Source organism: Eleginops maclovinus, chromosome 17 (assembly GCF_036324505.1).
Source record: "Eleginops maclovinus isolate JMC-PN-2008 ecotype Puerto Natales chromosome 17, JC_Emac_rtc_rv5, whole genome shotgun sequence".
In the NCBI taxonomy this organism is placed as follows: Eukaryota; Metazoa; Chordata; class Actinopteri; order Perciformes; family Eleginopidae; genus Eleginops; species Eleginops maclovinus.
The window spans coordinates 1-17,057 of record NC_086365.1 but is presented as its reverse complement, the minus strand read 5'-3'; the positions used below and the strand labels follow the sequence as shown (position 1 = coordinate 17,057).

Here is a 17,057-nt window from a genome sequence, read left to right as displayed (position 1 = left end):
TAGCTGGACACAGACCTATAAATTAAATCCAATGTAACCAGATAATGTTGAAATGAATTAACACAGTCATGTTGGTTGCACATAAGTCAGTTATTTTCATATTCTGAAGGTCGGAGTGTACTCGGTAAACAGCGGTTGATTTACCTCTAACACAAAACACATAAATAGGTTCTTTATAAATAAAACATTTATTAACTAAGACTATACCACAATGAAGAAAACATAAGTGTAACACAAATAATATGAATGGCGAATGTAGGAAAGGAAGGTTACACAATATAAATGGACAGTGAATCAGATGGTTTGGACAAATACGGAAGGTAAAGTTAAAACTGCTGAACAGCTGAAAGATGCAGGGAACTATTTGGGGAGTTTATACCCTAATCTAACTTGAAACTGCATAGGTGAAAATGAGCACAACCCAAGTGTAAGGAATCGCTGTTGCCTTACGGGTGGATGACCGGGTGGTTGCGGTGCTGGAGGCGGATGCAGACAGCAGGCACCGGGGACCTGGCGAAGGTGGCTGGAATTCTTCCAGCGACATGCGGTCAAATGAAGCCCGGTTTTGGCCAGGTCTTCCTCTCTCATAGCGGCATAGTTTGGGCCGGTGCTGTCGTGCCGGTGGATCTTGCGTCTCACGTCCACATTCCAGCAGTTCTCAACTGCGGGTCGGCACCTATGGAAACTGGCGATGCGTTTGCACTTCAGCTCTTCAGAACACATGGCTCAGAGAGCGGGGTTCTTTCAAAGTCTTGAAGCACATCTTCTGAAGTCAACAGAAGATGTGTTGCCTTTAGTTGCCAAAATGAGAGTCCATTGAAGTAAAATCTTTTAAGACTTACAATAAAATAGGTGAGACAAAAGGAGTCTCCATGGGGGTCCTTTGGCATCACAGGGTCTGCAACCCGAGGGGACGAAGATCAAATAAATAAGGGAGTGAGAGAAAGTTTGAATCTCTTTTGTAAGTTTGAAGAAGGAGGTGGCTTAACCACATTTCAGGTAGGCTGAGTTTTCCTTAACTGAAACTTTACTATATGAAACAAATAGTACTAGTTTTAAATGTCTAACTCTCCCCTATCTGAAATCTGTAATGTTCTAGCTGTTGAGAGAGACTAAAAACAATACAGATCGATTGAAAATTACCAACCAAATCACACAATTAAATCATCAATCCAACATGAGGCAACATGAAATCATACAATTCTCATACATCAAGATGCATATCTGTATACCTGCAAAAGAAACGAATTATGGAATAAAAGATTACATGTTAATGTGATTTAAAGGGGTGTCTGCAGGTCGGGGAAAGCAAATGGTTTAGAGTCAATGAGGCATCAAGTCACATGGGTTTTTGTATACCCAATGGCCGATGTTCTTTGTCGCTTTACAATGTCTGTGATAAAACTGGGTAGTATTCTCTTGGATCTTCTCTTTGAGGGTCCTTGTGATATTTGCCCACTGAGAGCTGTCCTCGTGTGTGGTTCACGCTACAGGGCCCATACGGATGTTGGTTCATGTAACCCTGAAATCTTGACTGAGTTTTTGAAAAGGCGAGGCCATAAGGAAACGGGACACAGGAAACCAACATGTATATGCAACTGAAGGTATACGTTTACTGAAAAGAATGAGGTCTCTAACACAGGTCACACCACATTATACGCTGCTCAAAAAAAATGAAGGAACACTATTAATCAGAGTATAGCGTCAAGTCAATTAAACTTCTGGGATAGTGATGAGGCCTGTGACAGCTGGGAGGAGGGTGACAGGGCAAGGGATATCTGCATTTGCGAGATGTGTTTAGACTGGGCTAAAAAAAAAGTAAGCTCTGTAAACTTTCAGAAATGTAATGTAAATGTCCCAGTTTGTCTGAATGAGCTCCCTGGTTGTTGTGATAATTTGCTCCAAAAGGGACGGCCAAAAACAAACTTCCCAGGACAGCGGCGCGCAGCAACATGTAATGAACAATGTCATACGCTGTTACCTCAGTGTTCCTCACCACAGTGAATGCTCCAGTTAGTCTTAGAAGTTGTTCAACGTTGACCTGGCTCAGAGTGGGAACAGCACAGCTGGAAATAATGTCATTAAAGAGGGCTCAATTCATTAAGGTGCACAAGCTGTACCAATGAACAAGCATTTCAAACACGAGACAGACCTCTGACACAGCTGTCAGTTTGAACTGGCAGCCTTTCTGCTCTGCCACCTCTCCTATCTGCATATGGCTGTGTTTCTGCATGTATATTCCATCTGTGTGTGTCATGTATGGAAACACAACAGAGTGGAAAAAGTCATTTCCTTGTTGGGGATAAGAAAAACATTGGCTTCTTCTTTACTTATTTCAGTTCATATAAACTCAACCCGTCAGCTAAGGCATTCAACCGCAATGGGTCGTTAAGCGTTTTTTAAAGAGGACATGTCGAAAGTCAAGATGTTCTTTTTCTGATTGTTTAAATGTCTGAATGTGCTTTATAATAAATGAAAAATGTAATGTTAATAATATGTAAATATAATACAAGTAGCATATACACTACAGCAGGGGTAGACAACGCGGTGCCTGTGGGCGACCAGGCAGTCAATGAATCGCCTGCAGAGGGTGTTCTAGAAATAGCACGATTCATCGCTGAATAAATAGATAACTGTTTCCTTCCATGAACAAAGAAAATAAAAGTGTTTGTTTTTAAATGAGAGGGATAAAATCTGAAGTCTGGGTATCATTTTGAAGGATTAAAATAGTGACTGCGGACTGTGGGCTCTCCTCTTGTCTCTTTGAGCTAAAGCTGCTGCTGCCGCTGCTGCATTTCGACTTTTCGACTTCGCTGGGATAAATGTGTTTCTGCTGATTTAGTCTCTGTGTCTGAACAAAGTCAACGTATGAGGCAGACACACAGACAGACACCTGTTCATATTGTCCTCCACTTTATTTTCCTCTCAGAAAGTACCAGAATGCATAGTTTACATGTTCTCCCCCAGACTTCCGTACAGGGGCTTGGTTTACCAACATGTCACCTTTTTCCCAATTATTGGGTTTGCAGGTATGTGTGTCAGCACATCACGTGCAAGACTCCTAAAAAGAGAGGAAATTATTGGCTTCCTCAATCATTTTCCAAACGCCACATATAATGGTTCCTGCGACAACAGTCAGCCTGGCTCTGTAAATCCTGAGTCTACAGGTGTTGCGAACACATAGGGAAACTGGTGAGTACAGAAAGTGACGCCCATGGGAAACAGTATTAAGTAAAATAATTTACTTATATGTGTGGTGGAAACTTCTGAAACAATGGAGACGAAACCCAGAGAGACACAGGAGAGCAGGAACTTGATGGCAAAACACTGAAAGATTTATTTGGAGTTGCGGCCGGAGAATTGACAAGACATTTACTACAGACCCCAGTTGCCACAGTGGTTGCCAAACCACTTCTGAAGATCTCTACTACAATACAAGGTTTTAACCAGTTCCGAATGGACAATCAACTTTCTTCAGTCGCCAGACTAAACAAATATCGACCCTGAATCTAACTAAAACTATCATCTATGTCAATAGAATATGCGTATAAGAGCACCTGGTGCCAGTTCAACTGGCGCCCAGCTGTCCCAAAACAATAAAACCAATCTTAGGTCAGCAATACCCAGTATTGGAACAACGAGGCTCAGGAAGCTCAGGCTGCCCCTCCTTAATGAAGGTAACAGCATCTGCAAGGCCAAAGAACTATGCCATGGCAATACTTTGGACAGAGGAAGAACAAAATTATGAAATAGGTCAAAGGTTAAACACCAAAGCAAAATATTCACTAACAATATGTAGCCTGTTAAATGCATAATATTCATTATTTAAACGAAAACTGCAAATGTATATTCTTCAGAAAGATGATATCAAACAAGCAGCCCTCTTAGAGTTCGTTATCATTCAAGTAGCTCTCAGTCTCAAAAAGGTTGGTGACCCCTGCACTGCAGTGGTCTAAGTAAGAGACCGGGAACACAACAGCCCGTAATATAAAAATATGATGTCAATTAAATGTTTTAAGATGCTTTTTTAAACGCACACTGATTGGGTTTCTCTTACGTGTGCACACTGCTGTTGTTAGCAGAGCAGCAGTCCTCTGTCTGTGTTCACATGGTGCGTTCAGCTACAGATAACTCCTTAAAAACAAGATTCCCCACTATGTAGAGTATACAGGTAATAAAACATGCAATACTTTGAATTGTGTATAACAGATGTGTATGAATAAGGAAGTGGAATCTAGTGAACTAAAATCATTTGTCATTTGACACTAAACTGTGTTTGTTTTGATATCTCCCACTAGAGCTACAAGCTAGCTGTGGAACTGAAACCGGATCAGTCCCAGGCCTGGATGAACATGGGGGGGATTCAGCACATCAAGGTATCATTTCAAGTTATAAATTCAAAACACAATCATGCTGTTTCATACTATGGTACATGAAGGACAATCTCTAAAAATGTCTAAGCTGACAAGATCAAGGTTATTGGTCATTTCTGTCAGTAACACAGCACAGGCCGCAAGGAACTATGGGACAGTATTTTTAATCTTTCCGTTCATCATCCAGTGTACCTTAAGATAAAGGAGAATATAAAAGAAACATTGAAGCTTCTTTCCTTTCATCTGGAAAATTTGAACAGCTGACCATCAGCTGAAATTTGAATCATGGCTGCCACTTCAAAACTTTTTGGATGCTTTTTTTCTCATAATCAAGGTAAACTGTTTGTGTAGGAGGGAAAACATGGCATCAGATGTGTATCTAATTACATATTGTTTTATCTAAATATTATTTATAAACACTCCTAGTATTTTTGTGAATTGGTTCGATCAAGGGCTAACCTGCCATAATAACAGTTGTGATGGAAAATTCTGGAGCAATGGATACGAAACTCAGAGAGACACAGGGAAAGCTGGAACTTTGATGGCAAACACTGATGATTTATTTGAAGTTACGGTCGGAGAATTGACAAGACATTTGCTGCAGCCACGAGTTGACAAAGTGGTTGCCAAACCAATTCTGAAGAACTGTACTACAATACGAGATTTTAACCAGTTCAGAATGTATAATCAGCATTCCTCATCAGCGAGATTAGACAAATATGGACCCTGAATCTAGCTAAAGGTGTCGTCCATAGAAAAGAATGTTCGCCAGGCAGTGTTAATTTTGGCAGCTTTTTTAGATTTAGTCTTTTGAACAAAAATGGTTATTAGTTTTAGTCACATTTTAGTCCTTTTTATCCTTCATAGTTTTAGTCGACGACAACTCAAAACGTTTTAGTCCAGTTTTAGTCGTTTAAAAATCATTACATTTTAGTCAACTTTTAGTCAAAATGTTTTTCTCTCTATAAACTAATTCAGTTAGGCAAACACAGGTATCTGAAATTGGAATCAAGGTGACAGTATCAAGTGTTGAAATGCGTAAAGCAACATTTCACTCTCTTAACACTTTGTGTAATATCTGGTGTTCCGCTATAAGGGTCATACAGAGGCAGATCGCCTATCCCTTTAAGAGAGAGAGAGGTGTGTGTGTGCATGGTAGAGCGAGCGAGAGTGAGCCAGCGTGTATGTGTCTGGAGAAGTGAGCGGAACAGCAACAACAAAAGCATATGTGTAACAGGTTTTAATAAAGACAACGGCCTCCAGAAGAAGAGCTTGCCTGTCTACCTTATTTGGACAAAGTGGGTTATTGAACCCGAAGCCGGAAGAGGAAAATAAAATATCCTGCATTTTGAATGTCCGACAGTCCGTCATTAACACTTTAGTCCCGTCTCGTCTCATCAACGAAAACTAATATAGATTTCGTCATATAGTTTTTATTATCAAAAATCTATTTTTAGCTCGTCATCGTCTCGTCTTAGTCATGTAAAAAAGGTTGTTGACGAACATTTTTCGTCATAGTTTTCGTTGACGAAATTAACACTGGCGCCAGGGAACCGTCCCTGTACAATAAACTACTCATGGTAGCTTGTGCTCGGTCATAGTGACATCAACAATGCGCCCAAGCTGCCCCTCCTTAAGGGAGATTACAGCATCCCAAGGCCAAATAACTATGCCATGGGAATGCAGACAGAGGAAGGAGAAAATGATGAGCAAAGTCAAAGGTCAACTACCAAAGTCAAAAATTCCCTAACAACAGTAACAGTTTCAAACAGTGTAAAAAATATGTGCTTAAGTACTAAGTTCTGTCTTTCAAAACTTTTAAAGCACTCCGACTGACTGTTGATGTATGAGAGACTTGGTTCCTGACTCAAAACATATTATTGAACACACAGTTCCTGTTTGTAATTTGTTTATTGTTGTGTGTTTGCAGGGAGACTATGCAGCTGCCAGGATGTATTACCAGCGGGCCCTGCTCCTGAGCCCCGGCTCCAAACTCCTGAAGGAAAACCTGGCCAAGCTGGACCGATTGGAGAGGAAAGTGACAGGGGGATCGTAGAGCACCACATGCCCCCACATGACAACTTGTCTGGAACCCAGACACCAGCCACAGGCTGGTTACTAAGACGACAGGCCTGAGAGCAGAGGAGGAGAGAACACTCTTCAGGTCCGGTCTTGTGCAGTGAGAGACGGGGGAGCCACAGTCAGGAAGCTTCCCTCGTGGGGGCAGGGGGGACCACTGGCCAAGACGATTGGAGCTCCATGTGATCTGCATCAGCATTACTTCAATAGCCACATCTGCTTTAAACATTTGTGTTTGATTGATTTATTGTTTAGCATTATGTAAAGTCATCTCCTTTATGTACTTAATCACAGAGGGAAACTCAGTCTGTTAGAATGTTTTACAAGAAGTGCAGTGAAAGTGTGAGGGGAAATGTTTTTATTATGAAAGTTATGAGCTTGGGAACAAAATCTCTCTCAAAGGTCCACTTTGTAGCTTTAAGAACTTTCTTTAAGTCTATGTGTTATGTTTGATGTTGGATGTGAATGTCCACTGGGATATTCACATTATCGCTCATCAACCATAAGAAGGACAAGTTACAAGCAAGGTTGGGAAAGCTTGCTGTATACTCTTCTTTATAAGTAGTTCACCAAAGATATACAACTGAAGGCACAGGAAATCTAATAAGTGCACTTTTGAGCTTAGTTCATTGTGCTGCACATGAAGAAAATGGGTTGACAAGATAAACTGTAAGCCCACTGTATCCACTATACTCTCTGGAGTATATCAATGAGTACAAAAGATGTAAAGATCTCAGAATGTATGAGAAATGGATTAGGATTCATACCAGCTGCTTTCTATTTAGACATGAACTGAACTAGGTTCAAATGACTTCTATTTCCATAACAAGCTGCAGGTCGGACCTGATGTTTGGTTGCGTGTTGTGACTCTTGACAGTTGTTTTGATTGTAAATGGATTTTGTTGTTGAAATGGAATGAAATGAAGTGACGAGTGCAATGACTGAAATGCACCAGGAAAATAAAGTATATGTTTTTATTAAATGGTGTTTTGTGTTATTACCTATATTTTTTTATACCAATGACTGAATTGTATTTGGCTAATAACACTCCACTAGACAGTAGAGACTGAGTTCTTTGTGTAGCAGGTTTTCCTAGTTTTCCCAGAATCCCCACCCTTCCCCCCAAAGGAGGTTAAATCAAACCTTGAAAGCAGAGAGTAACTCTTTCAACCTGTTTAAAATCACAGACGTTAACATGTTCACTTGAGGAATTATTTTACAGGATGAGAAGATGAAAAGCAGAAAAAGAGACTCATATTTCGAATATTTAAAGCAATTGTACTTCCCACTCAAAGCCATAAAAAAAAAAAACTAGATACAATTCGAAGTCTCGAAGTCAACACTTTTCATGAATAAGTTGATAAAATAATTTATTTATTAAATAAGAACATCTCCAAGCATTTTTCCTCTGTTACAGAGCAAAGCACTTCCTGGACACCCCAAAACCTGCTGTGTCTAGATCTCCTGTAGTTGAAAAAATCTAAAACAACCAGCAGCCTGGACTTCATCGTCTTCATAATGGTGCTGCTGTGGAGCAGGTGAGCAGCACCAAATTCCTCAGGGTGACCATCACAGAGGACCTCTCCTGGAGCAACAACACCACCTTACTCGCCAAGGAAAAAGCCCAGCAGCGCCATACTTTGTCTGCAAACCGAAGAAAGCAGGAGCACTGACACCCATCATGCACACCTTCTACTGCATCACTTTGTGGTTCGGAAGCTGCAGAGTCTCCAACCGCAAGACCCTGCAGCGCACCGTGAACACTCCAATCCCTCCAACGGCCTCTTCACCCTCTTGCCTTCAGGGAGAAGGTTCCGCAGCCTGAGGTCCAGCTCCACCCGACTGAAAAAATGTCTTTTTCCACCAGGCTGTCAGGAGGCTGAACTCTTTCCCCTCTATCTCACCTCTCCACCCTGCCCACACAGGACCTGGACTTTAACATACCCACACAGACACAAAAATCCAGCACCAGTCACTTTCTACGCTGCTATGGACAATAATAATGATTCCGTCTGTGTGCTGCTTTTGTAAATTCCTCTTCAGTCTCAAATGTTTCAATTCGCATAAAGATTCACATAAAGACATAAAGCAGGGACACATACTGAAGTTTAATGGACTCTGTTTACTATTCAGCCCTCCAATCAACCCCTCACTCATCACCTAAATTGTTAAACTCAAAACGTTTCCAAATGGAAATCTTGATTAAATGCAATGACGCGTTACTCTAATCTGATCATTTTTTCTGTAACAGGTAATCTAACGCGTTACTAGTTTGAAACCAGTAATCAGTACCAGTAAGATTAAAGTTACTTATCAAAGTCACTGTGTGTTACTATTTTTGTCATTTTCCTTAGTAAAAAGATACATTTTTGCTTTCTTCTTGCGTCTCGGGGAGTGACGTCTATGCAACAATTAAGTCACGTTTTCAGCATGAGGTTGTTGTCGGCAGCTGCTGAAAGTAACTAATAAAGTAACTCGTAATCTAACTTAGTTACTTTTAAAATCAAGTAATCAGTAAAGTAACTAAGTTACTTTTTAAATGAGTAATCAGATTACTTTTTCAAGGTAACTGTCGCAACACTGATTAAACTTGAATTATATGTGAAAAGGGCTTAATGGAACAAAATTCAATTCCTCTGTCATTGGAACGTCAAACCACAACAGGAAAAACACTTTTCTAAATTCTGTCTTTTTTCTACTAGCTGTAAATAAAGCAAGGCAGACTGTCATCATGTGTGTGTTGTCTCACTGCCACACACAGAGTCTCTCGATCATTTAAGCTTTTTTCTATCCATGCTAATGGATCAACCAGAGGCCGAACTGTATTGAATGTGGGGGCAGAATAGAAGTTATTATTTTCTAAGTTAGGTAAAGGCATACGTTTTAGACTCAGCATTGGTAACATGTCCCACATCGTCTCACACAAGCATACCCTGTCCCGCAGTTGGTTTGTTGGAATCTGGTCAATATGTATGTGATGGTTCTGTTGTACCTGGAGTATTTGGAACTACTTTGCCGAGTTTATTTGCAACCTCCTCGCATCCCCGCTTGAGTAAACAGAGTAAACTATTTTAATCTCCATCAAGCATGGGGACATTCAGAAAAGTTGTGCTCAAATGATTTATTTCCAAAAGTGCAATAAAAATATTTACAGTTTTGGACTTCCACCGGATGTTCTGAACAGCATGGCCACTTGAACAGTAAACAAAAACAAGGATTAAGAAAAGCGTGGACTGTCAATGTAAAGAAAAAAGCAATAATAACAAAGAAAAGGACAGTAATGGCAGAAGCTAACACAGCAATGGCTAAACCACAAACTAATCTGCACAGCATTAGGAAGTAAATCAGCCATGCAAAGAAGGCTGAAAACAGACTTGACCATCTTTAAGGAGGACATCGCCACCCACATAAAAAACGAGCTGACAGAATTCAAAGAAGACATTAACCAGAAACTGGCAAAAATACACACAGAAGTTGGACAGCAAATTGATAAAAAAAGACGGCGTTATGAATTGCATGTAGTGAGCTTTGGAGTAACGAGGTAAAAAGCGATATGAAGGAAATAATAAAACAACAGAAGATTTTGAAGGGAAACCTGGATGATTTAGAATCAAAATCCAGACTGAACAACTTGAGAATATACGGCATACCAGAGGATGCAGAGCTGCAAAGAAACGCAATATAATAATCTCTCAGCCAACCCGAAACAATTAGAACTAAAACATAAAGAAAAAAGTGATAGATCAACAAAAAAACAAATGAAATCAGTGAGAAACCAACAGCTTACTAGATGAGATGGAGATAAAAGCAAGATATCTCAAACAATATTATTATGAATTAGGCCCCAAAATTGCAAAGTTGTTAGCAAGACGATAACGAAAGCAACAGGCAGCAATCACAGTCAACAAACTACATGACCCTAAAACAATTCAACCTAAATATGAACCCAAAGAAATTGAAAATATTTTTTGAGATTATTACAAAGAGCTTTACATGCAAACTTCAGCAACAAATCAGATGCATACAAAATCATTCCTAGACTCTCTGGATCTGGATAAAGTTCAAAATGAATGTATAACAGCAAAGATAACTATAGGTGAAATCCATAAGGCAATTGGAAAACTGAAAACAAGGCTCCAGGTAGTGAGGGATTCCCATCTGAGCAGTTAAAAAAACAAAAAAAAGAAGTGTCACCACTGCTACTACGTGCCTTTTATTGGATCATTTCTAAAGAGGATACTCCCCCCTCATGGAATTATTACAGTTATCCCCAAACCACTAATAAAGAATAAAGCATGTTGTCAAAATGAAAGACCAATCTAAATTCTTAATATTGATTACAAGCTCTACACTACAATACTTTCAAACAGGCTACAAACAATAATACCAGACCTCATAGATGAGGACCAAACAGACTTTGTTTCAGGTAGACAGACGCATGATAATATCAGAACGTTACACATCATACATAGAATACCTAAAAATAAAATACCAGCAGCACTGATTAGCCTCGAAGGCATTTGATAGGGTCAAATGAGAATTTTTATCTAACATTAGACACTTTTGGATTCAGTAACAAAACAATTCAATGCATCAAATATATCTATAACAAACCAATAGCCCAAGTTAAAATTAATGGCTCGCTATCAGAGAGATTCACATTGGAAAGAGCAACCAGACAGGGCTGCTGTCTCAACCGTACCCTGTTTGCAGTGGCAAACCGTCAGGGCCAACAAGGCCTTCACGGCCTGTTTTTTACTGGCTATCAGAGTTTAGGCCAGCAGTATCTCTGAATAAATGTTATTCAGTAAATAACATATAATAACGTTTTAATACAGTTATACTCACTAACATGTATTACATTTGATTATTTCCAGTAATAATAATAATAATAATAATAATAATAATAATAATAATAATAATAATAATAATAATAATAATAATAATAATAATAATAATAATAATAATTTGAATTTATATAGAGCCTTTCTAGGTATCCAAGGCTGTGGCTGAAGATGCCCAGGGAGGCAGCATTGCCGATCTCTGCAGGAAGAGCGTTCCAGAGGGCGGGGGCCGCAACACTGAACGCCCTGTCATCAACGGTGCGGAGGCGAGTGCAGGGAATAGAGAGAAGGCCCGTGTCCGAGGACCGCAGACTCCGTGAAGGGGTGTAGGGATGGAGGAGGTAAGTACTGTGGAGCGAGACCATGGAGAGACTTGTAGGTGAGGAGGAGGGTTTTGAAAGTGATCCGGGACTTGATCGTGAGCCAGTGAAGGTGGATGAGGGTGGGGGTGATGTGCTGCCATGGCTTGGTGCAGGTGAGAACTCTGATTCTGGATATGTTGGAGTCTCTCCAGGGTTTTGCTGGGAACCCCGGAGAAGACCATTGCAGTAGTCCAATCGCGATGTGATGAAGGAGTGTATGAGTGTTTCTGCGACAGCGTCGGAGACTGAAGGTCGGAGTCGGGAGATGTTTTTAAGATGCTAGAAAGCAGATTTAGTGACCGATTTGACCGTGAGAGCAGAGCTGTATATATATGCTTCTCAGCATACACTAATAAGTAAAGTGAAGTGCAGTGAATACATTTTCAGTATATGTCCATGGGAACAAACCCACATCCTCAACATTGTTAGTGCCATGTTTTATTGATTTACAGGTTTATTATGAGTCAATGTTCAAGTGAAAAAGCAGGGAAACAAATCTCTGCAACTAGACTGTTGATTTCTGCAACTTATCTCTAGTTATCTGCATGTAGTCCCAAACACTCTTCAATTAGTAAACATGTCTCCAACTAGTCTCTTGACCTGTGCAACTAGTCCCTAATCAATGCAACTTGTCCCAAAGACTCATGAACAGTTAGTTAAAGGTGTGATTCCATGATTCATAAAAACCAGATGCAAATAACACTGATGGACGACCGATTCAGCATCCGACCAAGAACAGCAAGCCCACCTGTTAATTCAACATTTTGAAGTACTTAAACTTGGTCATAAGAATGGCGTTCATCTTTGAAGTGAATCAGATGATGGGTTCAGGAGACTCTTCTCTCTGCTGCTTGGAACTGATGGAAACAGGAATGTACTTTGTTTTGTTCATTCAAATAAATACTCCATGCAATATACAACAAACATGTGGTAGGTCTGCATATCTATTACTGTGCAAATAACTAGTATTTTCTTTTTTTGCATTTGGTTGTCAGTCGGATGTGCTATTAGTTAATAATGCAGACCAAGGTTTAGACCACAACACATGTGGAGAAACTGAGAGTCATTATAGCCAGAATATGTCTATGTAAAATCTATCTGAGTTTTCTAAACTACTGAAACTACATCAACAAATCTGTTCTGGAACAATTACCTATACCTCTGCAAACTGGTCCCTATACCAATGCAACTATTGCTTAGACCTTTTAACTAGTCTCTGATCTCTCTGCATACATTGGTTCTTTCTTCAGAGACTGGTTATTCCAACATAATAATAATAATACAATGTTTCTGAGTTATTAATTAACAGTTTAGAAATTATCCTTCTTTCTATGAGAACACTTTCACCAACTGAGGCCTCAATAAATATGGGATATGAGCCTTCATAGGATAAGAGAAGTATCAAAGTCCAAACTGCAGTCCAGAATCAGGATTCAATCTGAATGTGTTTTATAGATTTATAGGTTTAATATGAAATCAATGTTCAGGTGAAAGAGCAGAGACAGTAAACATAACGTAAGAGTGAACATATTGAAGGGTGAAACAGTTTCAAACATAATGTGAAGTGTTGAGTGTGATACCTTTTCATGTTTCTGATAACCTTCAGCCATCTGATGGAGACACACATTACGTTATTACTTGAATGTCCTTTATATTTGTTAGTGATCAGGAAATCAAATCTGTTTCTACATGTATACTTTAAAGACAGTGGGCTGTAGTTTCAGATATGAGTTGTCAGATAACCTTTATGCTGCCATTATAAAGAAAGGAGGTGAACACATTAAGCAACAAAGAGCAGCTGTTTCAAACATTAGAGACTGGAATGAATCAAAGTCCCACTTACTCAGTTTCTTCTCATGAAATCCATCAGCTGTGAGGACCAGGTCTGTGTTAAAGAAGATTTGCCTGTTGATCTGTGCTCCATCAGGAGTAAATCCTCTGCTTCTTCATCAGTCCTCTGTGTCAGACAGTGTGAGGAAGCAGTGTGAAGCTGCAGCACTCACTTAAAACTGTATATGACTTTATATTGTAAATGTTAAAGATTAACCCACAGCCGCTCCCTGCTGCACTCTGACCCAGAAGAGATGAAACTCCTCATCACTGACAGCATCACCATCTCTGTCTCGAATGTGTCCAACACTTCATACATTTACTCAACTCTGATGTTGTGCTACGTGATACTTGTACTCATTTCAGAGGTACATGTTATACTTTTTACTGCATTTATCAGACTGCTGCGGTTACTGTACAAATGAGAGTCTCTGCACAGCTGTTTCTGATCTCTGGTTAGTCAGTTCATAATTTTTAGAAAAAGGGATCATTTTTAAAAGCTGTCATTTAGAAATAAATCCAGAAATTTGAAAAAAAAATCTGATCTTTTAGGAAAAAACGACAATTTTGAAGAAATCATAAGTTTGAAAAAGAAATAGAAAGGAAAAAGAATTGTAACAAAAAGTGGAGGATGATCACATGAAGAACGATTTAGAATAATTAAAAATAACATTTGAAAACATTAACATTTGAAAAACAGTCAAAATTTCAAAGGAAAATCAAGAGGAAAGAAAATTGGGGGACAAAAAGTATGAATTAAAAACAAAAGATTAGGTCGACATGAAGGAGTTGGAATAATGAGAAAATAGTGTGAGATTTTTTTAATTCAAAATTTAGAAAAACAGTCACAGATTTGCTAAACAATCTGATCTTTAAGGAAAAAAGAGATCATTTTGAAAAAAGTATCGGACATTTTCAAATGTTGACATTTAGAAAAGATTCAAATTTTGGGAAAAAATGTGTAAGTTTGAATAGAAAATAGAAAGGAAAAACATTTGGGAGACAAAAAGTATGATTTCTCTTCAATGAAAAATTGAAGAGAATTTTGAAAAGTCCAAATTATGAAAAAAGTCAGAAATTTGAAAAAAAGTCAGATCTTTTAGCAGAAAAGTGATAATTTTGAAGGAATGGTCTGAAATTCGAAAAACATTTTAGGAAAAAAGTTAACATTTTGAAAAAAATAATCAGGCATTTTTTTAAGTTGACATTTGGAAAAAAATCCAGAAATTTGAAGAAAAGAAACCAGAAGTTTCAAAAGGAATAGAAAGGAGCAGACATTTTTGGGTTTAGGGCCACATGAATGAGGTAGAATAATGACAACATAGTGGGACATTTTTAAAGTAGAAATTTAGAAAAAAATCCAGAAATATGAAAAAAGTCAGAGATTTTAGGAAAAACGTGATAATTTTCAACAAATAGTCAGAAATTCCAAAAAGTTGAAATTTGGAAAAAATATCAGCTGTTTCTGATCTCTGATTATTGATTTGCAGGGAATATAAAACACTGCGTTGCACACAAGCAGTCAAACATACAGAGTCTCCCAATGATGGCAAGAATCGTACACATATATAGCGCCTTAGAACGCAAAGACACACATTCCAGACTTTACACGTTAGCCTGCTAAATGAACATGTTACAGATGTGTAGGTTACTGTCTCTTGACCTTTTAAGGTGCCAATCTTACTTTCACAGAGTACAGAATAACAATTTCATGTAGTGAGAGATTCCACACGTGTGGTTGTATAAATTTGGGGCCTCTTCTTTGAAACTTTCGAATTACACTTGGTTGCTTATATAATTCAATACATTGCATCTTTATATTGTATTAACATTCCCTCATTATATTCATAAAGTTTCCAAAACATTCAAATAATATTCTTGCAAATAACCTACTGAGTTTCGCCATTAGAAGTCCAAAAAAGCTTTCTGAAACAAATGTATCAAATCGATAATTATCCTATTCACAGGCAGAAATGACAGATTACATGCAACTACTCACAATAGTAAAAAAAAAAACACCTTTTGAATTTTGACTAACCACATTGAAGAAATGACGCCACAGGGGAAATTAAGCAAAAACCAGAATAGTTAAAAATATTTTGGTATGTCATGCACCAAAACTGATTTTCTCACTGAGGGAAGCTGAAAATCACAACAAAAGGCCTCAGTTCACTGAAAGAAGCTGAAAATGATAAAAGTGCCTTGTCTCACTGAGAGAAGCTGAAAATCTAAAAAAAGACCTCAGTTCAGTGAAAAGGTCCAAATAACAAATTCAATCAGAGCAAGCCACTTCTTTCGTTTGTTCTCAGGTGTCCTCTTGTGTCTTGATGTATGCAACCGCTTTTTGGGGAGGATTAAGCACAAACCAGAAGAGTTTGAAACATTTTGGTGTGTCACACACCAAAACTTCTTTTCTCACTGAGAGAAGCTGAAAATCACACGAAAGGCCTTAGTTCACTGAAAGAAGCTAAAAATCACAAAAGTGACTTATCTCACTTAGAGAAGCTGAAAAACACCAAAATGCATGAGTTCAGTGAATAAATGACAAAAAGACATTTGTAGGAGAGCAACACCCTTATTTTATTTGTTTTCATGTGTACTCCTGGACATTGATGATTGTACGTGCTTTATGGGGAGAATTAAGCACAAACAAGAAGAGTTAAAAACGTTTTGGTGTGTCTCGCACCAAAAGTGTCTTATCTCACTGAGAGATGCTGAAAATCACAAAAACGGCGTCAGTTCACTGAAAGAAGCTTAAAATGAAGAAAGTGTCTTATCTCACTGAGAGAAGCTGAAAATCACAAAAACGGAGTCAGTTCAGTGAGAGAAGCTGAGAATCACAAAAACGCCGTCAGTTCACTGAAAGAAGCTGAAATTCTCACAAATGGAGTCAGTTCACTGAAAGAAACTAAAAATGACAAAAGTGTCTTATCTCACTGAGAGAAGCTGAAAATCACAAAAACGGCGTCAGTTCAGTGAAAATGTCCAAATCTCAAATAATGTAAATGCAACCCACTTCTTTTGCACGTTTTCATGTGTACTCTTGGATATTCTTGTATGTACGTGCTGTGTTGGGAGAATTAAGCACCAAAAACAAAAGTTAGAAACATTTTGGTGTGTCATGCACCAAAACTGTTTTCTCACAGAGGAGCTGCAAATCTCAAAAACGGCCTCAGTTCACTGAAAGAAGCTTAAAATGAAAAAGTGTCTTATCTCACTGAGAGAAGCTGAAAATCACAAAAACGGCGTCAGTTCAATGAAAGAAGCTGAAAATCTAAAAAACGGAGCCAGTTCACTGAAAGAAGCTAAAAATGACAAAAGTGTCTTATCTCACCGAGAGAAGCTGAAAATCTCAAAAACGGCGTCAGTTCACTGAAAGAAGCTTAATATGACAAAAGTGTCTTATCTCACTGAGAGAAGCTGAAAATCTCAAAAACGGCGTCAGTTCACTGAAAGAAGCTGAAAATCTCAAAAACGGAGTTTAGTTCACTGAAAGAAGCTAAAAATGACAAAAGTGTCTTATCTCACTGAGAGAAGCTGAAAATCACAAAAACGGCGTCATTCAGTGG

At 38.7% G+C, this 17,057-nt stretch overlaps 1 protein-coding gene and 1 long non-coding RNA gene across 6 annotated transcripts in view; one reads left to right on the top strand and one right to left on the bottom strand.

The window, feature by feature from the left end:
- tmtc1 (transmembrane O-mannosyltransferase targeting cadherins 1) overlaps positions 1–8,843 on the top strand; it is a 128,802-nt gene extending 119,959 nt beyond the window's left edge. For 2 of the 5 annotated variants that reach the window (XM_063905482.1, XM_063905480.1), the window contains 2 exons: positions 4,299–4,376; positions 6,304–7,434. In XM_063905482.1, coding sequence (XP_063761552.1) covers positions 4,299–4,376; positions 6,304–6,429 — 204 coding nt within the window. In that variant the 3' untranslated portion in view covers positions 6,430–7,434. Of the gene's footprint in view, positions 1–4,298; positions 4,377–6,303; positions 7,435–7,869 lie in introns of those variants that run through there. The other 3 variants (XR_010167797.1, XR_010167796.1, XM_063905481.1) reach the window with 3 other exon arrangements.
- A 3,116-nt stretch (positions 8,844–11,959) lies between these two features.
- On the bottom strand, positions 11,960–13,653 carry LOC134879351 (uncharacterized). The gene is made up of 3 exons (XR_010167831.1): positions 13,502–13,653; positions 13,239–13,268; positions 11,960–12,515 (listed from the first exon to the last, which is right to left on the bottom strand). It is a non-coding gene; the product is annotated as an uncharacterized LOC134879351 (long non-coding RNA).
- Between the last annotated feature and the right edge of the window lie 3,404 nt (positions 13,654–17,057).